The following is a 26048-nucleotide window of genomic DNA, read 5'->3' as shown; positions in this document are numbered from 1 at the left end:
GCACACATTCACACACACACACAAAAGCAGGATGAATACAGTATATGTCTACTGATGAGAAGGGCTACTCAATGAAGTGTGCATTGCCCTCTGATAAGTAGGCTACAGTTGAAGATAAAGCATGGCTTTCCATACATGTAGGATAACCAGTTCAAATGACATGCAGCTGGGGAGATAACACTGGAAAAAAATGAGAATCATCAGTGATTTTCAATCATTTTATTTTGTCATTTAATGTGGTACAATATACACAAACTAGAGCTTCTTTTATACTGACTTTTTAATATATATAATATAAATTTTGCCATGGAAGCGAGAAAAAAAAAGGGAATATGAAATTTCAGTAGAAAAAAAATGAAAACACAACGGCATAAATGTACAGCTTTGCACTCATGGACTGTTGTAGTATACATGACGCCAAATAAGAACCAGCAGAGAGAGAGAGCAGCAGAGACAACATGCGAAGCTGCAACAGCAAGAAGCTTGTTGAGGGACCCAGTAGAACTCCAGACACGAGCAAGCGGCCAAATGAACTCTGTTTTTTTTTGGTAGTTTCCCCTGCCATACCTTACAAAACCCAACAGATGACTGGAATTTAAAGCTGTGCTTTCTGCTGAGGGATGGAGGATACACTAGCTCTGTATAGTTATGCTACAGTAGCAATATGTGCATGATGGAAAACTAGTGGTGGTGAGGGGCTGAGGTTGTGGGTTGTGGGGTGGTTCACTAATACTCTGTTTTCTACCAGTGAAGAAAGTGACTAGGCATTTGGCTGGTCAGGCTATAATGAAGAGACAAATTCCAGAAAACAAGGAATGGCCGTGCACTGCATCAGGGACACTACACAGCAGAGGAACAGCGGAGAATCCAGTACTGTAGATACACAGCTCTTAAAAACACATTTCCCACCCCCAATGTAAACAGATGGCAGAGAAACAGAGATGTCAATTTGGAGTTCCCTGACATGTTGTCCTTGTATGTAGCCCAAGTGACTTCACCTGAGTCGATCATGTAAAACACATACCATGAGAGCTGACAACAATCAACTAATACAGAGCTATTTGGATGAAATATATGGCAGTTTTTTTTCTGAACCCAGGACTGACGCATCTGCATTTAAGAGACAATTCACTACACCAGTCACTGTGCCTTGAGGTAAACACTGTGCAGAGTATACAGAGACGCTTCACTAAACCAGTCTTTCCACCCTTGAAGTTAGTAAACAGTTTGCAGGGGAGGAACCGACTCAAAGCAGGTTTGCCAGCTGTCAATCACGGGGTTATGAGAGAGGACAACAGGCGGCGTAATGTACAGCAACGCTCTCTAAGCACACAAGGCGTACGTAGTGTTTGTAAAAACCCGCCTTACCATCAGTGGTTAGTATTTAGGGGGACAGTGTGCCTTTAACATAAAAGCTGTATGCAGATATTCCATCATCCTTTGCCCATCTCTACATGAGAAGGCAGATGGGTAGATAAAAACAAATTCCTAGACAGAGGTACTGGATTAAAAGAGAGGTATGCTTTTGCTATGGGAGACAAAAAAATATTGAGCATTCGTGCTGGTACTGCAAGGTCTGATACAGACCTAACGAGTTAAAACACAAAACTCCCTTCATGTATTTGACAACAGCAGTTTAAGGATACCCTGACGCAAGGTAACCAAGCCCTGCCCTGGGTTTAACGGAGGCGTGGCTACAGAATCTCATATGCTGGTGAATGTAGGTTCAAATTCAATGACACGTACATATTCCTAGGACTGTTGGGACATTCTGCAAGAAATCCCAAAACAATTATTCACCAAGTAATAAGAAGGTTTCATTTCTTTTCTCCTTCTTCGTCTTCTTCATCTTCAAAGAGGCAGAGATGAGTATGTAAGACACCACTACGGTGAGCAGTGTAGTATACAGAAAGCCTGACTTCATAGACGGGTAAAAAAGTTTAAAACATCTCATCGATCCGTACAAGTTAAAAGAGAATCCCAATGCACATTTAAAACAGGGAAATAAAATCTACCTTTGGGTCCAACTTTTTTTTTTTTCTCGTAACAATACATCTACTGTTTTCGATAGGAAAGTTGTTGTTTTTTTCTCGTCTGAAGTGAGGATTTTTGTTTTTTTATGTTTTGTTTTTGATAAAAACCAGTTGGTACATAGTATTTAGCACATATAGCACAATATTTATATAACTGTTTCTAGACTATGTATAACTAATCACGATGACATGGTCATTCTTTCGTCCTGCTGCGCCACATTCTTCTGAAAGACAAAGATTAAAAAAGAAAAAAAAAAGTCATCCCAACTGACCACAGCAAGGCACACTGCTGAGAATAGAAAATAAACACTTTTCCATCTACAGTATATTTAAAGGTTGGCTAAGTTTAAGAAAAACACTTTCACATCATTTGTATAAGACTAACAAGTAAGTTTGAAAAAAAGTCGCTCCATTTTCTCAAGTCTTATTCCTGTCCAGAAAATAATTCTTCAAATAACCTAAAAATACCCCCCATACACAACAAACAGGCTTGACATCATCAGGGAGGTATTCCACAAAGCAGGTTTCATTGCTGACATTGCTGACCTTAGTGTGGTACTGAAAGCCAGCGGTAAACCTCCAAATAGAGAGGACCTACTGCTTTGTTCTCCTAGTAAGGCCATGGGGCCCTTGTATTAGCAGGTTTATGACTCTATGAGTTAACTTTGCTAAGTTAGTCAGCCAAACACAAAGAGGAAACAAGTGCCTCCTGAAGCCTCGTTTTAACTGAGGCTTTAGAAAGTAAAGCAGCTATGACAAATGACAATTATTAAATGTTAGCCAAAAATAGCTGCATTTTAGCTTTCGTAAAATATTGGTTTGAATAAGAAAAGTTTTCAAGACCACTTCTTGCTCATTCCACACTGCTTCCAAATCACATAACCTGGACAATACAGAGTTCCTTGTTGATAGCAAAACTAGCAGGAATACCCCCTTCACCAAAGAGTCAGAGTTGCCAGAATGTGTTTGTATGCTGTAGTCAGTGTGTCGTTGTCTGTGGACTGACCTCTTTGCTATGCCACTGGCCATTAATGCCCGGCGATGCAAACAACCTGTTGTCAGCTCCTGACTCCTGTTCCGACTCCCGGGCCCTCTTCCCTCCTCCGCCACTGCTGCGGCCCACTCGACCTGGTGCAGCACAGGACAGGACAGTCACGGTCAGAGACAAAGACTCACCTAATAGGCAGGGCACCTGTATACAGTACTGATTGTACTATAATATTATGTGTATTACAATACTAGTGGTATCTCTAAATCAGTGGTTCTCAACCTTTTTTGAACAAACACCCCCTGGACCTCATCCTAAGCCTCCAAACGCTCCCTTGACCTCATCACAAGCCTACCAACGACTCCCTTACTATTAAAAAAATAAATGGACTAATGCCCCCAATGACAAAGTAAGCACGCCCCCTCTCAACTGTATCACTCAACACCCCCCTAGGGCTCCCCAACGCCCCCTGGGGGGCTGTACTGCCTCCGTTGAGAAACGCTACTATAAATAATATATCAAAAGTCCAACAGTACATCAACAGTACATTGTTGTGTTTAGTTTGGTTAGTCTTTTATTAGCGAGTCTATTTCTTCATAAGAAAATTGTACATTCAGTAATACACCTGTCTTGTGCAAAATATAACCATTAACTGAATTCTGTGATGTGGGCATGGTGTACTCATGAAAGACCAATGGAAGATATTTAGTGTTTGTTATGGTTAGTAATGTGGTGCAGCCAACATACCTATGTGCTGTGGTATGGCAAACTGGCTGCAGTGGCCTAGGCACTGGATGGACCCAACTGCACCATTGAGGGTATGGGCTGCCCCACGACAGTCTGTGGAGAGGAAAAGACAGAGGTGTTAGAACTCCTATTGCAATACATTTTAAAATACTGTATTCTTTCTAAGTTGTTTCTGAGGGTTTTTGCCTTGTTCGTTGCCTGCTCTGCTTTCTTACATGTGTAATGACCAATCCAATCTGGTCTCATCTAATCTGAAATGACAAAGTAAAGTCCAAAAGCAGAACAAGAATGAAAATCAGAGATCTGTTTTAGAATGACAAATATTCTGGCTTTAAAACAAATGTAAAAGCCACACACACACACACACACATACTGATAGCCCCCCTCCCAACACTGTATTGTGACTGCACATTCTACTTGCACTAACTCAAAATGACTCAAAAGCACACACACACACACACACACACACACACACACACACACACACACACACACACACACTGCACTGACTCAAAAGCGTGCGCATACACACACACACACACACACACTGAATTAACTCAAAGCACACACACACACACACGCACGCACGCACGCACGCACACACACACACGCACGCACGCACGCACGCACACACACACACACACACACACACACACACACACGTTGACACAGTTACTGCTACTTCATGTCTGTTACTTGAATGACTGTGCTGGAAAACAAGCTACCAACTAGTTGTAAATACTGCACATTACAAATTGCTTACTTATATTTATTATTATTCAAAATGCTACTATCACTATATCAGAGAATCGTCACAATAGGACATAACTGGAATGCACAACACTACCTCTTTTTTAATATATGTTCTATGTATGTCTGCTGTTGCCCAGTCTTGCACTTTATATGTTTGTATGGGTATTGTATAGGTACTCTAGATGTAATGTATGTATACTGTCTATGTATAATTGTCTATGTCCACACCTAGAGTCTAGAGTATGTCTGTCTGCATGGGAAAGTAAGAAACGTAATTTAAATTCTTTGTATGACCAGCGCATGTAAAGAAATTGACAATAAAATCGACTTGACTTGACTTGACTTGACTTGATGTTTTGTCTTCTTTTTGTCAGGACAAGGTGTTAATGATTGACATTCTTTAGGAACACCTCCTGCCCATGCATTTCAAATGAAGACTCTGTCATGCATGCTAGATTACGAAAATGTCTAGTGAATTATTAGTGGCACTTCAACCTACAGTGGGTGAGTGTATGGATGGACGGACGGACGGACGGGTGGATGGATGGTAAAAAAGATGGACAGATAGACAGAAAAAGACAGGCCAGCGTACAGAGATAGGTGAATAGATGGCTGGATATAGACAAGTTGCACAAATACTGTAGTAGTCATTACACAAGTCCAGATAGTTGCTATTTAAAGCGTCTCAACACAGTAGATGCACGTACTGATAGGGTCCCCAGGGCCGGTGCTGCGGTGCTTGACTCCACTGGGCCCAGCGTGCTCCTCCCCTGAGCGCTGCTCCCTCTCCCTCTCTCTCTCTTTCTCCCGGCGGCTACCTGCACACAGCACAGGGGGGAAGGGAACACCACATAGCACTCTCAGTACACTGAGCTGAGACCCCCCCCAGAGTCCCGCTGCCCCGGGCAACAAGCACTGTCACACGCAGCCTGATGAGGCCCCCAGGTACCCCCCTCACAGGGCTGTAACACTTCACCTATTCTTACAGGTGACTGCTTCTAATATTACAAATTGCAGTACAGATGTCGGTATGGATTGTGTCATTCTGAAGCGTTATTTTTAACCACAAATGCGTTTTACTTACTTACTTATTAACTGCTTTATTCTAGCTAAAATAGTTTGATCCAGCCTTGGATTTATTGTTCATTATCCGTTCAGGAGAAAGCAGGAAATAAATCTATGCTATAAATCATCAGAACGAGTCAGAATTGAGTGTTCTACTATACTGTATAATATATTATCGTAACCAGGGCTCTGAATTGACACCAGCCAACCGGCCAAATGCTGGTGAAATTTCATTCTGGCAGATAGAAAAGACCAACTTACTAGCCACTTTGAGCCATTAGGCAGCGTGTATTTGGCCAGTGAGATTACCATCTATTAGCCATTTTGGCTGGTTATGAAAAAAGTTACTTTAGGGCCCTGGTCTTAACTACTACTGTCAGCGTATGAGGCGTATGTATCAATAGGGTCTCCACTCACCATGGCCATTGCTGCGTCGCCTCTTGCTAGACTGGTGCGATTTAAGGCTGTTCACATTGACGTCCTCTCCATGATTGGAGGGCACGGTGGCCAGCAAACCTGTGGGCAGCACACCAAAATGAATACAACCGAAAATAAAGGTAACAATGTGGCCAACCATAGTTGTAAATGACAAAATAATTAGGAAATTGGGAAAAATTGGGAATTGGCATTCATTCCAAGCATTTGCTCAATATGCTGTAATGTATTTTCTTTAAAAAAAAAAAACTTTTCTAAAAAAGAATTGCTGAGAGAGCAATTATATCTTGTATATGGGATTCCCAAAATTGGATTTGTAACTTGAACATGACATGAGCTGTGAGGAAGAAGAGGATTGGTTACACTTTTTTGTCATTGTAAGAAAAAGGGAAAACAAAGTGAGAGTCTACTGATATCAAGGGGAGAAGAGTTGCCCAGTTCAAACCCTGGCCTCCGGGGTACCAAACCTGAGCCAACTACTACACCAGTGGCTCTCAACCTTTTTTGAACAAATGCCATCTTGACCTCATCAATGGTAGTTAACTTTTCAATGACTATTACAGCGTGTCACTGGAGGTATGGCGTGCTACAAGTTGATTTTTTTTCTTGAGGTTTTTTTGTGTGCCTTTATTGGATAGGACAGTTTTAGAGGAGACAGGAAAGTAACGGGAGTGCAAGACAGAGGAAGATCGGGAAACAAACTGGAATTGAATCCCGGTCTCCAGCAAAACATTCAGTGCCCTAGCCATTTCAGCTAGGGCCTAAGTGTTGAATTTACACAGCAAAAACATGTACTGAGTGCTATTTTAACAACATGAACTGTCTTACTGAGGCCCCTGTAGCGCGAGAGCTGCTGGTAGATCTGCCGCATGCGCTCGATGTTGAGCCGGCTGGCCTCGGCGTGGTTGACCATGGGCTTGGGGTAGTCCACGCCCACCCGGCACCTGGCCGCCAGCTGCACCTCCTCGGGCGCGTTCCACGGGTCGTAGATGTACTTGGCTGGGAAACCTCGGAGGACAGGTAAATAGCGTCTGCAATCACAGGGAGAGATTAAACCGCAGCGCCTCATCACAACGGCCAGAGGCTGGAAACAACCGGCGCCCCCCGCAAGAGCCAACCAGCACACGCATTCACTCACACAGGCACGCCTGGGTCAAAGACGTCCAACATGAAATCGTCCTTCAGTGTAACGGACACTTTTGCTTACTGTAAATGCAAAAAAAAAATATATTTTTTTTTTTTGTCTTAGCTTTCATGCATTCACTTTTCAAAACATTGAAAATCTTGTTATTCACAGTTACAGAAAGCAAAAGTATCCGTTAGCACTGAAGGACAATTTCATGTCTGACATCTTTGACCCGCATACACACGTACGGTACATGCATGCCCTTATCCTGCTGATCTCCTCCACGCTCGCCGCCTATCTCCCCGAGAGGAAATAAGACTGTGAGGTGTTGAGACAAGATCAGCAGATAAGGGCACGAGGGAGTGTGACAAACACTAACTAACTAAGCAGTCTGGGAGCAGGGTTCACTGGGTTTGATTTTTTGTCTTCTCTCTCTTTCCATGCCTGGTGGAGTATGGATTAACCTACTCAAGTCAACATAAACAACTTCTGAGTCAGACGTTGTTCATGTTGACTTGACAAGGTCAATCCCAGAAGTTCTGACTTGAAATTACCTGGAACTACACTGTAAACTTTGTCTCCAAGCTGGAAAGACACCAAAGCCCAGATCAATAAGCACCAGATTCTTTTTTGCCAGAAGAGCCAACAGCCTGAGTGTTTTGGGTTGTGTCCGGACAGTCTGGTTTGGGGAAAGCTCTCTCTCTCAGACTGAATCTCTCTCTCTCTTTCGTTCTCCTGGAAATCTCAACCCCCCAAGAGAACTCTTAGTGCCTGCTGAGGAAGACAAGTCCTAGGGACAGAGAACATTCAGTGAAACTGAGCCAGCAGTCAGCACGGTGCAAACACACCACCCCAATGTCACTCTGAAGGTCGCATAACAACATAACGCTGGCCTGAGGCTTTACCCCAAATGTTAACTCATGTATTGTACTGTAAAGGTATGCCGTTTTAAAAACTTGCACATAAATGAGGTTTTCACATGGTTCATTATGCTTCATTATGCTGTTCATATGTATTTTTGTGCCACTACATAAGTTGTAGATTCACTGAATATATGGTCAATTTTATCACACGCTGTTATTTCCACTCTATTAATAGTGTACCTATGCTATGCTACTGTGCTCCCTGTGGCCTGCCTGCTCCAGAGCTGCTGGGAAGGGGGGAGTGTCTAAGGGGGCCGTGTTGGAGGGTATACCCACCGGATGAAGTCTCCGTTGGGGTCGATGCGGCGGCCGAAGCCCACGGGGCAGTAGCAGTGGAAGAACTGCTGGAAGAAGGAGCTGCAGGAATGGCACATCCAGCTGCCCGCGTTCATACTCCAGTCGGCATCCAGCAGCAACTCCTCAAACACCTGCAGAGGAGGAGAGGGGAGAAGGGAGGGAGGCAGGAGAAATGAGAGGAGAGAGAGTAGAGAGGTGGGAATGGAGAGGAGGGAGGACAGAGGAGAGAGAAGAGAGTTGGGATTTTATATAAATAATATATAACGTAAGTTCTTTATCATTTTTTTCCCATATGGGTGGTCTGTGGTTAACACTGCATGTCTACTGTACTACAAATATAGTATTTATAGTGAAAAAAAGCTAAACAAAGCAAATGTAGCTACTGGTTCCAGCCTACACTATTTGAATTGGCTAGTGCTACATGTAGCTTACAGTCTTATGCCTCTTTTCTGGCTTCATAACTGAGGCCTTTCAGTACTTAAGATATACAGTATGTGGCAATTTTGTTACGATCCTATTTAGATGCAAAGTACAGTGCTGGAAGAGCATGTACTGTACTGTGTGGTACATGTTGTCCTATTTTTACAGCCCTCATGACCTTCAGTCATCAAGTTCAGAAATTATCTGTTCGACAACTGTAACCATGCAGACGCCCAAGGCCGCTGACAGCTTTGGCTGGGCCCAGGACAAAGTCATCAGAAAGGGTACCCCACCGATTACATTCATTGTAATGAGGACACAATTCTGGGCCCCCTTTCTCCCTGGGCCCAGGACAATTGACCACTACGCCCCAGTGATCTGTAGAGTACCTTCATACCCTCCTCCCAGCTGATCCAGATGTCTCCCTTATCTGTGTATCGACTATTCTCATATCCTCAGCTGTAGTACTCGAGTCCGGACTCAAGTCCGTTTTTCTATGGACTTGGAGTTGTCTCGGACTCTGTATTGTGTGGACTCGGACTTTTCTCGGACTCGGACACTGGTCTTGCCAAATTAGACTTTCGGACTCGCCCGGGTCAGTCATTATTTTGTTTAAAACACTGGCCATTATAGATTCTAAAGTGAAGCTTGAAATCCAATAACAAACAAGTTTGTCTTCAAGTTTGTCTACAAGTTTGTCCTGGCATATAGGTTACCTTCAAAGGTTCATATTATTGGCATTCATCCTTTTCATTGCTTCACACTGACCGACATGTGACTTGGACTTGACTTGGACTCAAACCTCTTTGGACTCTGACTTGTCTCGGACTTGACTATTCTGGTCTTGGACTTGTCTTGGACTCTACAAAGGTGGACTTGACTACAGCCCTGCCCTCAAGTAATTGTGTATGCCAAACATGAAAGCTACTGGTTCTGTAAGAGGTCACCCCATCTCTACAGCATGCACAGTACCTTCATGCCCTCCTCCCAGCTGATCCAGAGGTCTCCGCGGGTGAGGAAGCAGGCCACGGCGTGGCGCGCCAGGTGGTGGATCCAGCCCTCCTGCCGCAGCTGGGTCAAGATGGCGTCGATCCAGGGGAAGCCGGTCTTGGCCTCGGCCCACTTGGCCAGCGCCTCTGGGTTCTTGTCCCAGGGGATGCGGATGCAGATGGGGTTGCCCTCCATCTTGTCGAAGCGTGGGTTGTTGGTGGCCGCCGTGTAGAAGAACTCACGCCAGAGCAGCTTGTCGTAGTTGGCGTTCTTCTTCGCCTAGGGGAACCAATATAGAGTATTCATGGGTATGCGGTTAGGGTATCAAGCTTGTAGCCTGAGGGGTGTGGGTTCGATTCCCGATCCGCTAGACTGGTTGGGGGAGTAATTAACCAGTGCTCTCCACCATCCTCCTCCATGACTGAGGTACCCTGAACATGGTACTGTCCTGCCGCACTGCTCCCTTGGGGTGGCATTGGGGGCTGCCCCCTTGCTGTTTTCTTGGGAGCTTCCCAGTTGGGAATGACATTCTATCCATCCTACATACATTGTAGCCAACAACTGTGTGTACCCTCTCACCGAGCATTTCCAAAGAGTAACAAAGTGACATGGTTACTTATCATTGCTTTTTCTGTATGTGTGAAGCGCCCAAACAAGCACATACTTGTCATAGTTTAAACCGTTGACATCTTGACATCTACAATTCTAATTTACATTTTGAAACAAACTGTCAGACATGTGTACCTCTAATACATTTCACCAATTATGACAAGTTCATTATATCTGTGAAGATTCTCATTCATCTGGGTATCCAAAGGAGCATCCAAGCGCACACAACTTGTCCAGCTACCTACAACTGAACTCCTTTGGATAAGTTCATAGAGGAGTAAAGTCCTCCTTGTAGATACTTCATCAGTTGCAAAAAGTAATAGTGGCATGGCTGCCATGCAGTGGTGTAGTCTACGTACCTAGAACGCAGGTATACGCAGTATACCCACCTGAAAATGTCAGGTATTTCAGTATACCCACCTAAAATTGATTGATCCGTTATTTAGAATAGCACAAATATATACAGTATACCCACCCAAAAAAAGCTCAAATATACAGTATACCCACTACAAAATAGTAGACTACACCACTGCTACCATGTGATATAAGTGGAGTGGAGTGGAGTGGGGTGGAGTGGAGTGGAGGGGGGGCTGACCTTGTTGTAGAGCTGCGTGAGTCTGGAGTAGAAGAGGCGGCAGGAGAGGCAGCCAAAGCGCAGGTACGGGCTCAGGCCCAGGGGGCTGGCCAGCAGCAGACTGGAGTTCAGCTTCGGCCTCTCGACCATCTCCTGCAGGGCCTAGAGCCGCCACAGAGACGAGTGTTAACTGGAGTTATACTATTTAATTGTTAAACTATACAGTTGATTTATTTTCATTCATACAAGGGATCCTAGTGCAACCATGACATTAATTCGTGTTGGACATTGGTCACTGTGCTACTACTTTCCACCAACTATACAACTCTGAAAATGTTTTTATTTAACTCAATTAAATACATTCTATTCAATTAAAATAATCAAACTGAATGTTTTTTTATTCATTCAAATGATTCTCTCAAGGCCCTACCGTGGCCATCTGGTAGGGCACTTGCCTGCCATGCGGCTGACCCGGGTTCGATTCCCAGCCCGGGTCGTTTGCCGACCCCTCCCCGTCTCTCTCCCCATTTGCTTCCTGTCTACCTCTCATACTGTCCTGTCCATAATAAAGTCTAAAAAGACCAAAAAAATATCTTAAAAAAAAAAGATTCTCTCAAAGACCTCAAAGAATGATATTCCAATTTTCAGATCCAGTGCAGACACTTAATTCCAGATGAATATGGTCAATAATATAAATGAATGACATTCACTGGTGTGAACACGTCCTTCATTATTATTATTGGAACATCTAACCTAACATCTAAGGTAAATGTCTGAATGTAAAACTCCAGGGCTGAATGCTTACCGAGGCGGAGTCCTTCCCAAACTGTTTGTCTATCCTGGTCAAGGCCTCAGTCTCTCCTCCGGGCCACACCACAGGACACAAGCCTTCCGTGTCAAACCCTAAAGGGAGATTCATATGCAGATTAGACTGATATACTAATATAACCATATACTATTATTATAAATTATACTGCACTTCTGAAAAAAAAAAAACATTATAGGCGTGTGTGGCGTGTTTCACTGTTTGCTTCCCTCTGCTGGTCGCATTCCATAACTGCATCATGCAATATTTTCCATTAGTAAATGAGTACAAAATATGACAATTAATAGCTCAACTCTTAGCATTGTGTATCCATTTGCTTTTCTGTCAGCCATGTGAGCCATGTTTTTTTAACTGGTTCTCATGTCAGCTCCTCTGGTCCTTTTACAATGTATCCAGGGCTCTAAATTTACTTTTTTCACCACCAGTCAAAATGGCTAGTAGATGTTAATTTTACTAGCCAAACACACTCACTAATGGGTCAAAGCGGCTCATAAGTTGGTCTGCTCTACCAGCCAAACTGAAATTTCACCAGCATTTGGCTGGTTGGCTGGTGATAATTTAGAGCCCTGAATGTATCAGGGCCTTTTGCAGACCACACACTGCAGGTCACGGTCAAATGAATAACTGTGTGTCATTTGTCCTGTCATGTATTCCTTTAGATACCCAAACCAGATGTACTGTTCCAGGGCTGGACTGGGGGAACAAAACGGACCGGACATTTTTTGGCTCAGACCGGCCCCACATACCGGTAATTAGAGAACTTACGCATCTTATGTCTTCTAATGTTGTGGCCTAGAGGAAAATTTTAAAAACGCATTTACATGCACAGTACAGCATTATAGCTCTAATACCCACCAAGCTCCTCGAGCAGGGGTACCCCGTACTTGTCTTGGTGGTTGTCGGAGACAGGCGTCCTGCAACCATTCATCAGGGCCTTGGAGAGGGGCTCCACCGGCGCGGCGGGGGGGTCCATGTTGCTCACCAGTGTCTGGAAACGCTTGTAGGTGAGAGGAGGCTGACCGCCATTCAGCTCAATGATCCTAAGGCAGGTGACAGTGGCAAGTCCAAGGTTAATGTCAAGCCGTTTTATTTACCATACTAGCACATTTAAATGAGAGAACTAAGTCCACCCCATAGTGCTTCCCAACACATGATGAAGATTACCTTTTAATAACTAAAAATATATAGAGCTTTTCATGACGTACAAAATGTTTACAGAGGTAAATTAAGAGATAGAAGTGGGGAGAAGGAAGACATAACGAGTTAGGGCTGTGTGATATCAGAGGGAAGAAAAACATAACCATGTGTGAACACAATTCATCCCATATCGGTCTTTAACTTTTTGCTTCAACATTTCATCCTATATCGAGTTTTTTCCCAAGTTGGGAAGAATGTAGAAAGTCATATCGATGCAAAATCTGTCCGAGTCAATGACAAATGATAGTGAGAAGTTGAAGGTGAAGATTGTGCACAATCCAGGAAAAGGTGCAGGACAAAGGCTGACTGTATTTTTTTCAGTGAGGGATGGGGGGTGGTTATGTGTGGCTGTGTGTTAGGGCTGCACGATATCAGAAAAAAAAATCGATACGCGATAACAGCATGCAATACCTCTGTAACGACATTTAAACGATATTTAAAAATATAGCCGAGTGTTTTTGTAGTCAGAAATTTGTCGGTCTGTGTGGGGGCGTGGCTTTGGTCATGGCGGGCTTCTCGTGCATTTGTTGACATTCAGCAACTGATTGGACTGCACAGAAATGTTTAACTTGTTAGCGATAATAAAGTCATTTTCGCGATACGTATATCACCATGACGTATATATCGCGATTTCGATACATTTTCGATATATTGTGCAGCCCTACTGCGTGTGTATATACAGTATGTTGGCAGGGGAGGGGTTGTGGACGTGTCTATGTGTGTGTGGCGTGGGACATCATTGTCTTACTTGTCCAGGTTGTATAGTGTGTGCGAGGTCTTGACCTTGACCTCCACTCCGGCCTCTGATGCCAGCTTCCTGATGGCCGCATCCCGCTCCTTACCGAAGGGCTCGGAGTCACACTCAAACGTCAACCGGGAGATCTTCCACTCCTGCTCCGAAACCAACCCATGTCAGTGAGTGAGACCAAGACTACTACTACTCAAATGCCAATTAACCCATTGATGCTGGATGTTGCGCTGCGTTGCGTTGCGGAGCTGCATTACGCAACATTCAGGCTCATGACATTTGAGACAACCTAATTAAACATCTTTGTTTGTTTCAGATGAATGAACACATTCCAATGAAAGATGAGTGTCTTTCTTAGTGTTAAAATGCAACTTATTGCACGTTTTTATGTGCTTCAGAGGCTGAGATATTTAGGTTTTTATAGGCTGAGGGCAGCTTTTTTTTAAAATGGCTGAGGCATTCAGCACCCTTTTTTGCAGGTGCCATATGCATCAATGGGTTAAAACACTAACTGTCAGAGGTTTCCAATAGAAGAAGTGCTTTTAGGCTATGCTACTATGGACTTGTTTTCTTTTATCATCTCTGGATGGTTGAAGAGCTGACAGATCAAAATAAGGAGTGAATATCATTCTTCCAACACTGTCGCTGTGTTTTGTCTTAATGAGGCCTTGCAAAAGGAGGTCCTTTTCTGTAAACAGCTCACTATGCAACAGATACAGTTTCAAATGCTGTTACCTTGTACACTCTATAAACACTTTGGTCTTCTTATTTGATTGTTTGAACTTACAGTACAGGTAGAGCTACAAAGACATCTGCATACCGAACAGTGACTTGTCATTACAGTATATTGTGTTTAAAGGTAGAGTATGTAATGTTTTAGTTAGTTTATTTCCAGATTGTATACTGCATTCACAAAGGTATTTACTACCACCACCACCACCAGCAATTTTTGAATATTCATTATGACTGGGAAATGTACACCTTTTATACTCTTTCAAACTACATACTATACCTTTAAACAACTGCACTGGACGTTCTTCATACTTTTCCATTCAAGAATTCTCTCTATTAAAAATACAGCAACAGCACTGGGAAATCTAACCATATAGCATCTATTTATGATGTCTATTGGCACTAGGAAGAGGAGAAATTCCCTCACATACACCACGCACACATGGCCAGATAGACTGACTAAGATGAATCACAATTATAAATAACCATTCATTCATTCCCTCTAGTGACGCTGGCGAGAGCGTTGGTTGGATGTCATAGGTTGCCATGGAGGGAGGCGAGGGAAGGGAAGGGAAGGGAAGTGATGGGAGTGACTCACCTTGAAGAGGCGGGGGAAGATGTTGGCGGGCTGGCCGCGGATGACGAAGAGGCGAGAGTTGAGCTTGCGGAGGCTGGCGTCCAGATCCTCCAGACACTGCAACAGGAACCTGCAGCATAGGGGGACAGAGAGGGGATGCACACACACACGCACACACACACGGACACACACAGACAGACACAGACACACACAGTTAGCATCATGGGAGGTGAGGAACACAGGGTACAGAGAGGGGATGCACACACAACACACACACACACACACACATGCACGCACGCACGCACGCACACACACAACACACACACACACACACACACACACTCAGTCAGCATGCGTGGCTAGGTAGGTGGTGAGAAATACAGGCCAACACGACGCCAAACACACTCAGCGTGGGTGATGATGACAAGTGCTCATATCTCTCTCTCTCTCTCTCTCATCCTCTCTCTCTCTCTCTCTCTCTCTCTCTCTCGTCCTCTCCTTGTCTGTTCCTCTCCCCTCCACTCTTGAGTAGTGCGCTCTCTTACTCTCCCACTTTCCTCCCTTTTTCTTTGTTTTCAATCACATTCTCTTTTTATCGCACCATCTTTTTCACTCTCACACTGCCTTCATCTCTCTCATCACATACAGTACATACTTTCTTTCCTTCTTTCTTTCTTCTTCCTTCTTCCACTATTTCTCATAACTGTGTCGACACAGCTCATAGTGCAAATATTAGCCTTCCGCTCTATCAAGCATGTGATATCTGATATGAATACCATGCCATTGCCAACATGAAGAGTACACGGATATGTTCTAGACTTTACAAGGCCCATTGAAAACACATTATCTCTAACTTACTCAATAATCAATTGGGTTCATGACTATTTGACAAGGGCTTATGTGACTTGAAAAAGATATGAACGTGCTTATTCAAGTGATGACTATGCAAGATATATGGTTATGGAACACGATGTACCTTTGCAACTTCAACAAGTGAATGCAGGTCAGTGGAGCAATCTGCAGTACCTGAGTCTGCCGATAGGGGGCACTGACTACAGTTACCATACCTACTTCATTGACGAATATGACAAATGGCCTCGACAAGCAAAACAAAAAAAGCCAACCAAAATAAAAGCCATTACTATTTCATATATTTAACCAAGAACAGTGATCCAATAAACCAATACATCAAAGTGAACATACAGTAGCATTTTGTGAAGTGGTGTGATTAAATTACTTTCAAAAATATCTGTCCAATCAGCAAATCAAAGTGCAGGTTATATAACTGTTAAAAATATTGATATTATAAGACTACAGTACATTTTTCAGGTTAATCAATATATTGGGCTGTCATATTGGGCCCAAAACTCAACCCTTTAAGCAACACCGTAGCCAATGGTCTCCCCAACAGTCTCTCCATCTGAGATAGTAGCCACATTTAGCCCTAAATGTTAACTAACATGTGTTAAGGCAGCCATGGAGCATCTGCATGGAAAAAACGTGTCTGGCAGATTAAGCTTCAGCAGGAAATAGCTTCTCAACCTGTTGAGTTGTAGGACTGCACTTGGCCTGCAACCCCCCAGCAGATTGTCAAAGAAAGATATTCTAATGGCATTCTAAATCTGTGGTCACAATATGCCACACCGTAGCAGCACAACCAACTTCTTAACCAATCCTATTTGTTAAACCTCAATGAAAGACACCTGTGCGGGCCAACACAAAAATACCTTAGCTGCCTTGAACCACCCCCCAGCTGCCATGCTTCTGTTTTTAACCTGTGAGCAGTCAAGCTCATTGACAAGGCACCTGGTGGTGGCCTGGTGGTCAGACGTGCTCCCGAGTCTCCTTTACTCGGCACCTGCCGGCTGGCAACTGATCTGCATTAGTCATCTGCACAGGCTGCCTCCCATTCACAAAATCCTACTTTTAGTCCCAGTCTTCCTTCAGAATGGACTGTGGCTATTTCATCTGCAGTAATCCCCCCTGGCTCCCTCCCCTTATGCTCCATTCACCACCAGCAGACCTGGCTGGGGAGTTAGTCAGTCCACCAGTCAGGCATACTGGATTGATCTAGTCAAGGGCAGCTGGAGGGAGCGGGGATCGCTTTAAGAGCATGCAGGCAGGACACACAGCAGCACTGCACATACACATCAAGACACACAGACACAATATGGTGGTGTGCTTTCTATTTTAAGGCTTCCAAACCTCCAGGATTCATTCATTATGAGATTTGGAAACGAGCAGATTCTCAGCCAGTCAGGTAGACCAGAGGGTGTTAAGTCACATTCACGTACAGACAGTATGGTGATTACCAAAGTCGTAAGAATTTCCAAGCACATGCCTAGGCTGTAACAAAAAGATTCCAAGCCTCTAACTATTTCAGTCCTTTCAAGCTGAACCTCCTATCCTCTACAACTGTTAATAAACTGACTAAATAGCAAGTAGTCAATAACATCCAAGAGAACTAACAAGAAATATATATACAATATAAAAATGTATTGTATTGGTTTATGATCTAAAAATATAGAATGGTCGGGGGGCGCTGTGGCGCAGCGCGCTAAGACCCCCACATTTGGGCTTACATTGCCCACGGGGACCCATGTTCGAGTTCGGCCAGGGTCATTTCCCGACCCTGCCCCATCTCTCTCTCCCAGTCATTTCCTGTCTAATCTCACACTGTCCTATAATAATAAAGGCCAAAAAGCCCCCCAACAAATACTTAAAAAAAAGATACACTATATAGAAGGGTCAGAAGAATTGACATCCGAAAATTAGAGCCTTTTTACTATTATCAGGACGTAATATTATTGTAAGAGTAAATGAACTCTCTTCTGTATAGCAATTTTAACACCATTTGAGTCTATTAACTTATCTAAGGCCCTTGGCACTTCATGTTTTTTAATGAGGACAGAATGTGCAAAATTTCAGTTGTGTTTTTTGTTGCACAAGTCCTCTGCATTGTTTCTCCATCGGTATTCTGTTGAGGGCGAGGGAGCTTCTGCCCTGAAAAAAAGTCCTGCCATCACAAAATGGCTCAGCAGAGAAGAACTGTGGTCATGCGTCAGCGTTACACAACCACACAAACATGGCCTACATTTCTTCATGCGTTTTTTTGTCCTTTTTTCCTTCGCGCACGTTTTCCCCTGTTCTTCCTCTATCCCCTCCCATCCTCTGCCCTCCCCTCTCAGTCTCTCTCTCTCTCTCTCTCGCTCTCTCTCTCTACTTCCATCATTCTCTCCTGGCATATTTCACTGTCGGTTGCTGGATCACAGCCCTCCCTGCCGTACAGGCTCACATACAGCTAGTGTACCCTACTGACCTCGATACCTACGCGGCACAGACAGATTTACTCGCCGTTGAGCTGTGCTGTGCTGTGCAGTGATGTGCTGTGCTGTGCTGTGCTGTGCTGTGCTGTGATGTGATGTGATGTGATGTGATGTGATGTGATGTGATGTGCTGTGCTGTGCTGTGCTGTGCTGTGCTGTGCTGTGCTGTGCTGTGCTGTGCTGTGCTGTGCTGTGCTGTGCGAGGCTCAGAAACATTAGGGCCAATGGGGACAGGGTGGCGTCTAACGGTATTAACTAGCAAAACGTGACCAGTCCAGTGACCAGACATCAAGAGCCCTGGTCTGAACAAACACAACCAGTTCAAAGGAATAACACAAAGCCGACTGAGACATTTTTCATGCCATCAAGCTTCTGAATATCATTCTGCGCAAACCATCTTTGAGTCATCTATTCTAAGCATGATTGATTATATAAACCATACATATAGATATTTTCAACAGGAAAAACTAAAGCAACAGAGGACAGCTGTATTTAAGTCCTAAGCTACAGCCATTACAGTTGACATCTCAGGACGGTAGGGCACTCGTCTACCATGCGGCTGACCAGGCCCGGTCCCGGGTCCTTTGCTGGCTCTTCCCCGTCTCTCTATATCTCCACTCGCTTACCTTACTGTCACCACCTTCACTATCACATTATAAATAAAGTAAAAAAAATAAAATTTAAAAAGACAAAAAAAAAACAATTCTCGAAGAACAATACTAACAATGTAACTACAGTTGCTGCCAAAATTTGGCAGAAACAACGGCCTTAAAGGGAAAGCCGGGTGATTTGTAACCAGGTGACCCAGACACCACCACATGCGCCACTGTACAACTGAGTCTAGACAGCTAAAGTCCCTGTGCGCTAAAATGCGCTAAAATACTTTTTGTCTGTAAACCAAGTCATGACCAACCTTAAAAATCCTCTCTTTTAAAATGCTCTCTCTTTCATTGGTAATTAGTTGAAACTTTTTTTAACATCATTTATTGATGTGTGCTTCATTTTGCCACAGAACGTTGCGTTTTTATGGGATGAACAAATACATTTTACAAACTTTCTGAAGTTCTGCTGTGCTGTAAAATACCACAATGCACTTTTTGAAGTTTCGTGTGTGCTAAAGTAGCTAAAACTTCATGATGGGAGTCAGTGAGGTAAAGGGCCGAGAGGGCAGAAGTGTGGGCTTGAAGCCCTCTATTTTTGGCCTTGATAGGAACAACACTTGAGAAACATTTAGGTGTACTCGGGTCTACAGTTAAGCTGGCTTAGCCTACACAGATATCCGAGCATGAATGAGGGAGGTGTTGTGTGGGTGTCCAAATGGACCTGAATGAAAAGTCTGTGTGTGGGATAAGTCTCTCCAGTGTGTGTGTGTGTGTGTGTGTGTGTGTGTGTGTGTGTGTGTGTGTGTGTGTGTGTGTGTGTGTGTGTGTGAGTGAGTGAGTGAGTGAGTGAGTGAGTGAGTGAGTGAGTGAGTGAGTGAGAGAGAGAGAGAGAGAGAGAGAGAGAGGGAGAGAGAGAGAGAGAGAGAGAGAGAGAGAGAGAGAGAGAGAGAGAGAGAGAGAGAGAGAGAGAGAGAGAGAGAGAGCAATATACTATCTGCATGCCAGTGAAGGAGTTTGTATTCTGACAAGTAGTCCAGAAAAAAAAATCTCAGAAAGAACAAACAACAAACACAAACAAAACAAAATATGATATTTCTTCAATAACACATGAACACTCCTTGTGCATTCATTTATGCAATAGATCCATCCTTCCTCTCGCAATCTCTGAACGTGACCCTGAGCCGCCTGTTGGCGGTGAGAGGCATGTGCTGACTCGTGCCGTGCTGTTCTGGCTCACACACACACACCAGTGTTTCCCATACATTGAGGAAACTATGGCGGCCCGCCATAGTTTAAATTTGGCCGCCATAGTTTACGAAAATGTTAAAAAAAAAAAAAAAAAAAAATTTTTTTTTTTTTTCTTTTTTTTATTTTTTTAAAACGATATCCGTTTTTGTTAAAAACGATTTGAATTACGATTTTGAATTTCCTTCGCATTTTCCTCCTGGAGTAAATACATCCTACAGACTCTGTATTGGTTAGATAAGTAGTCCCACGGTAACTGAGGGGAAAGCATTAGGAAGTGACCGTAGGGGTATTACAGTTGATTCATGTGTACACACATGTAACATCGGGTGAGTAACAGAACATGTGCGCAACGATGCGTTATGACACGCCGATATGCGAGGATCTTCGTCCAAATCGCTAGTCGCATGCATCATCGCTAACTGCGTTTACATCGCGTGCCGCGTGTAAAGGAAATGTTTGTTGTTGACATGTATGGAATTCACTTCAATTTGTGCTGTTTCTTGCTTCAGTTGTGGACAAAACGATTGGCCAACTCACACAATAGAAAGCCTTTGCTGTGCTACTGCCCCAGAGAGCTGAAAAAAAAAACCTTCATAGAAGAAGTCACTCTTAACAGGGGTGTTAACCAATCCAATGAGTTGCTCTCTCTCTCTCTCTCTCTCTCTCTCTCTCTCTCTCTCTCTCTCTCTCTCATAGTAGCCTACTATTTACACATAACAAATGGTGAATTTCTGAGCCCTTTTTAATTTGTAGCCTATACCACTGAAGGCATGATAATGCTTCATCATATTTTAGAAATAGGGCCTATGTGCCTTTTATATACCAAATGTTTATCATTTTGAAATTGTTTCAGTTGTTTATGACTTGTGTATGACTGAAATTATCTCTGCATACTATCAGTGCTGCATTGCTTTGTAAAGATAGGCTATTCAACACACTTTAAAAACACACTGAAAAGATACGACCATAGTAGCCTACTAAAAACATTTTGTTCATAATAATGGTGATTAATAAATGGTGATCTTAAATTTTCATACTGACATCCTTAAATTTGACTTGGTAGGTCACGGCAGACCATCAACTTCAAAAGTAGATCTTGGTTAAAAAAAGGTTGGGCACCCCTGCTATAGAGAGAACCACAAGTGCTTGAAAGACAGGGATCAAAAGCCTAGTCAAGTTGTTGTAGTTAACTTGGGTTTGGGAGCAACATAAAAAACCTTCAGAGAAGGGACAGTTGGGATGAGTTTACAAACACTCCCTAGGCTTTGTTTTACAGTTGTAATGAGTTTGGTGACAGACATGACACAGCAGAGGAGACATCGGGCTGCATATAGAAATTAATGTGTAATGAATGTTGAATATAGACATACATGTGTAATATGTTGTTCAGCCCTTTTAATGGGAGGAATTTGGAAAAAACTGGCCCTGTGACCAGCACCCCTCATGAAGAATGTGTACGCCTACAGATATGTGTGGGGGAAAAGGCATAGCCTACCCTCTAAGACCCTTTTTGTCTATGCGTTAACAATTTCACAGTGCTCTTAAATTCTTATCTCTGCTCCTATTTTGTTTTATTATTGTTTCCTAGACCCCTGCATGAGGGACGAATGAAACTGTGTTGTGAACAGAAATTATTCACTGTACTGCATTTTTTGACAATGACAATGTACTACTATTATACAAGTCATGGGTAAAATCTTATGTAGCCTTATTTCTCAAAATATAAATAGTTGAAATATAGGCCCAGGCCTACAGTTTCTCCATGCGCCAATGTCATACTGTAGTCATTGTTTTGCCGTTTTGCATTTACCGTTTTGCATTTTGCAAGACCCCCCCCCCAAAGGCCCGCGTGAGAACTACATACCACCCCCCCCCAAGGACAAAATAAACCCCGGCTGCCCCCATAGTTTCCAAAATTTCTGTGGGAAACACTGCACACACACACACACACACACACACACACACACACACACACACACACACACACACACACACACACACACACAGCAGAGGCGGCTAACGCTATCTAGCTAGCATCTGAGAAGGATCACCGTGTGCAGCTGCTGCAGCAGACTCAGGCCTTCTCAGCCTGCTGAAAAGTAGGTCATCTCCATGGCTACCTCTGGCGTCATAGGAATATCTGAGTCGTGGTTGGAACACAAACTCAAGAGCCCGCCCACTTCGGCCATTTCCCTAACTACACTTAGTTTGATATCTTTAAATGTTGAAAAAAATCTTTCAATTGTGGTAAAAAAAAATACAGAATAAATAAACATGTAATAATCTTGTTATACATGTTAAAATATATTACAGATATTTGTAATACTCTTGTATTAAAAACATTATCTTGGGTGTATCATATCTCTCTCTGAAAGATACATTTTGTCCTTTACACTCTTGGATGGAAAAAGCCCTTGAAACTGGCCGCTACAGTGGCGTTGTAAACAGTGAAACACTTGACTGAATATGAGAATGATACACAAATCTCACACATTTCACATAATCTGAAGGTCAGGCCACACCAATTTAATTTGTTGGTTCTCGGATTCGCCTCTTGTATTTTGTAACAAAATGGAAAAAAAAAAAATCCGTTTCAATACCCCAAAAAATGAAATCGCTAAAAAAAAGAAGACTGCATGTTTTCATGAACGGGGAGGTGTCTCTTTAGTAGTTGGAGGTCATGTGACGTAGAGAACCAATAAAACCACTCCTTTCAACATGCCGATTACGACTAGCGAATCAGGAAACGTGTTACATTCAAACATTTACAGACAAACATGCAATGGCAAGTTGAAGCCCCTGTGGGTTAGCAGTAGCAGCGGTGAAACACAGTATTGCTCTTAGTGGAATTAGTGGAGTGGGATAGCAGTTTTAAAAAAGAAAAACAACAACTATTCAACTGTTGAATCATCTCAGTTTATTCAAACCAGATTAATATAATAATTGCCCTGTGAGCTAATTTTGTGCCTGGTCTATTTGGCTGCCTTAATTCCCTTCTACACTGTCCTTCTCCATGTCCAGGTGTTTGCCTGTCTTGCACCTTCCTTTGGAGGTCCATGTGAGGCTGATATACAGGTGGTATAACCACACGACTATTTTTTTTTTTTCGCCCTCTCGCTTCAACTTTTTCCTGAAAAAATCCGAGAACCAACAAATTAAATTGGTGTGGCCTCAGTCTCCTTCAATACAGTACAGAATAAATACCCGCACTATAACCTTGCTATTACACTTTCTTTTTCAATGTCAATTTCATTTTCACTGTAGCTAAGAAAACTATTCTCGCGTACAAATACTAGTAGAAAACTACCCACTGCTTGTACGCACAAATGCTCTTTTCTAATGTTAGGGCACGACTTCTTTTGGGCGCAGTGGGGTTTCCATTTTGGTCTTCTGAGCTCAGAGCCAGCTCTTCCCTTCTAAGCAAAGCAACCATCTGATCTCTGGGTTTGATATCATCACCTCAGCATTAATTACCATGTGTGAGACAGCCTCTGATCCTGTTGCATGGTGAACACGTGAGTGGATCCCCTGCATGTTTACAAATTAGATTTTTCCAATATTTACAAAAATATGAAGAAGAATACTTTTCTTCTTTTTGGTGACTTTGTGACTGCTGTTTGCACATGCTGTTCTTGAAAACAACAATGTATCGGTGACATCACTGGTCTACACCACAGAACGACAGTGGGGGGTAAGGAACAAGTAGGCTTGGTTTTCATTGCAACAACCCCCCCCCCCCCACACACACACACACACACACACACACACAAAACAAACAAAACAAAACTTGTGAATGTGCAGTATGTTTCACACCAGAAACTGGCATTTCAGTGGTTCCAAATAAATGTCTAAACTGACTGAGTAGACCACATCGTGTGGCTGATGCCCACACGTGCGTTCTGTTGCTGTGCCTCTCTGGTCAATAAACCACTGAGCAGATGACTCCTCTGCGGTGTCTGCACAGAGCATCTTCCGTATGGCATGTAGGACTTGACGGGGGTGATGGCGTTGGAGTGGAAATTTGTTGTTACATAACAATTTAGTCAGCACTTGATGAACATGCCGGCATAGACAGCAGGTGCTATGAAGCCCAAATGTTAGATGCAGCATGAGGGTAATAATCCCCATTGGCATGTATAGATATTAGAAAAGCTACAGTCAATTACCAAAATGTTACTAAGGAAAATTACTTTATTCCTTAATTATAACTTGTTACACTCCTGATTATTGATCCTGTCTTGCACTTTAATCTCTGCCCTGTTAGTGTCAATCCCTTGTATGTCTATGTCTTTGCATGGGATAGTGAGAAACGCCATTCCAATTTCCTTGTGTGACCTGTGCATATAAAGAAACTGACATTAAGCCAACTTCACTTGACTTAACTTAATAAATATTGAAGCTCATCCGATATGGACTGCTTTTCTGAACGCTATATTTAATCATATTCATCTTCAATCAAACTGCTTATAGGCTAATCAATAAAAACGTGTTAATAAAATTGTGTTAACGAGCCTGGAAACCCTCTGAGCAATGTCAAGAGTGGCACCAAGAGCCGTTTGAAATATAAAATGACAACAAAAATGTGACGTACCTCCACCTGTTGACGCCTACACTGGAGGAGCCGGCGAACCAGGGGTCCAGGAAGTAAACGCAGCGCAAGGTGTCTGCTCCTCGCACAGCCTCCAGAAGAGCTGGGTTATCATGGAGACGCAGACCCTTGCGGAACCAGTGGATGGAGTTTACAGGCATGATCGTCCAGCCTGGTACAGAGGATAGAGAGGATGGAAGACAAAGAAAGAAAGAAAGAAAGAAAGAAAGAAAGAAAGAAAGAAAGAAAGAAAGAAAGAAAGAAAGAAAGAAAATTAAGTTTTATTTCTAAATTCTTTAGGGACAAAACATTTAATTTTCTTACCTTGATGTGCTCTGCTGTATCATAAGAATTCTAAAACAGAAACCCCACTTACATTTTTTGTTGTTGTTTATAGGTGTGCCTGTGCTTTTATAAACATCAGATAACATAAGAATTACAGACTGTTCCATATCTAAATGGACACTGACATTTATAAGAACACACTAATAAACCATTCAAACAGTGCTGTGGAGTGGACTTATCACTCGCATAGAGTACATCTGTGGAATAGGATACAGACACCAGGTTAACTTCAGGATCTCTGCAGCCCTGTGATTGAATTAGGTATCCGGGAAAACATCCATACAAACTCTGATTTGAATAGAAATGTCAAAACACTGCCACATACATCTTACAGTAATGTCAGACAACACACTATCTCCATGAAGTCGAAGTCATTGGATCAAATTTACACCAGACAAATAAATAGGTCAGTTCAGTTAGTAGTTGGGCATAGAACTATGTGGCACAAGCATTCCTTTCCTTGAAATGACAACACTGTCACAGAAATGAGAATATCTGTTTACCTTTTGCATATGATTGGTTGCTGGTGGCCTATGTCATCCCCATGTACAAGGTAGAACTAAGTTGTAGAGGCTTCACAACGATGTTATTCACGACGTTCCCTAATCATTGATACCATCCACACACAGTTGTCTATCCCTCACTATAAACCAGGGCAAGAGTGCATGGTTTCATAACACTTTTCGATACTGCGCATGCGCGAGATGTCCTGTCCCACCAACAAATTCCGTCAATATGGAGCGAATTTTCATCCAGTTTGCCTTTTGAAGTCACTCAATCGTTTGAAATGTCATGTTTTGGACGTCTCGCGCACTTGCACGACTGAAAAACACATAAAATCGCTATTTTCCTTAAATATTTACATGGGCGGTGTTACGATTCAGACAACACAAGCCCTG

The 26048-nt window shown here is 43.0% G+C and overlaps 1 protein-coding gene across 3 annotated transcripts; it reads right to left on the bottom strand.

The window, feature by feature from the left end:
- Window positions 1-204: 204 nt before the first annotated feature.
- Window positions 205-25823, bottom strand: cry3b (cryptochrome circadian regulator 3b). Of its 3 annotated transcripts, XM_063215953.1 has the most exons (15): window positions 25653-25822; window positions 24808-24976; window positions 15062-15170; window positions 13732-13874; window positions 12642-12826; window positions 11766-11863; window positions 10982-11122; window positions 9760-10056; window positions 8347-8498; window positions 6850-7052; window positions 6004-6102; window positions 5229-5339; window positions 3769-3861; window positions 3040-3161; window positions 205-2257 (listed from the first exon to the last, which is right to left on the bottom strand). In XM_063215953.1, exons 2-15 carry the CDS (start codon window positions 24963-24965, stop codon window positions 2213-2215), a joined length of 1956 nt encoding a protein of 651 aa, XP_063072023.1. In that variant the 5' UTR covers window positions 24966-24976; window positions 25653-25822; the 3' UTR covers window positions 205-2212. The 3 variants fall into 3 exon arrangements, with proteins under 3 accessions (XP_063072023.1, XP_063072025.1, XP_063072024.1); XM_063215954.1 differs by lacking the exons at window positions 205-2257; window positions 3040-3161 and adding an exon at window positions 3984-4019 and having other exon boundaries at window positions 3777-3861; window positions 25653-25823; XM_063215955.1 differs by lacking the exons at window positions 13732-13874; window positions 24808-24976; window positions 25653-25822.
- Window positions 25824-26048: the final 225 nt, after the last annotated feature.

This window comes from Engraulis encrasicolus, chromosome 14, assembly GCF_034702125.1.
Source record: "Engraulis encrasicolus isolate BLACKSEA-1 chromosome 14, IST_EnEncr_1.0, whole genome shotgun sequence".
Lineage (NCBI taxonomy): Eukaryota > Metazoa > Chordata > Actinopteri > Clupeiformes > Engraulidae > Engraulis > Engraulis encrasicolus.
The sequence above is the reverse complement of the archived record's forward strand: the minus strand, read 5'-3'. Positions and strand labels throughout refer to the sequence as shown.

Excerpts from the sequence above, each read along its gene's own strand:
- cry3b (XM_063215953.1), bottom strand. The coding sequence starts at position 24,965 with ATGCCTGTAAACTCCATCCACTGGTTCCGCAAGGGTCTGCGTCTCCAT. Across the intron at positions 6,103-6,849 it reads CTCGCGCTACAGGGGCCTCA|GTTTGCTGGCCACCGTGCCC; the intron begins GTAAGACAGTTC and ends TGCTGCCCACAG. Across the intron at positions 5,340-6,003 it reads GCGACGCAGCAATGGCCATG|GTAGCCGCCGGGAGAAAGAG; the intron begins GTGAGTGGAGAC and ends TGCTGTGTGCAG.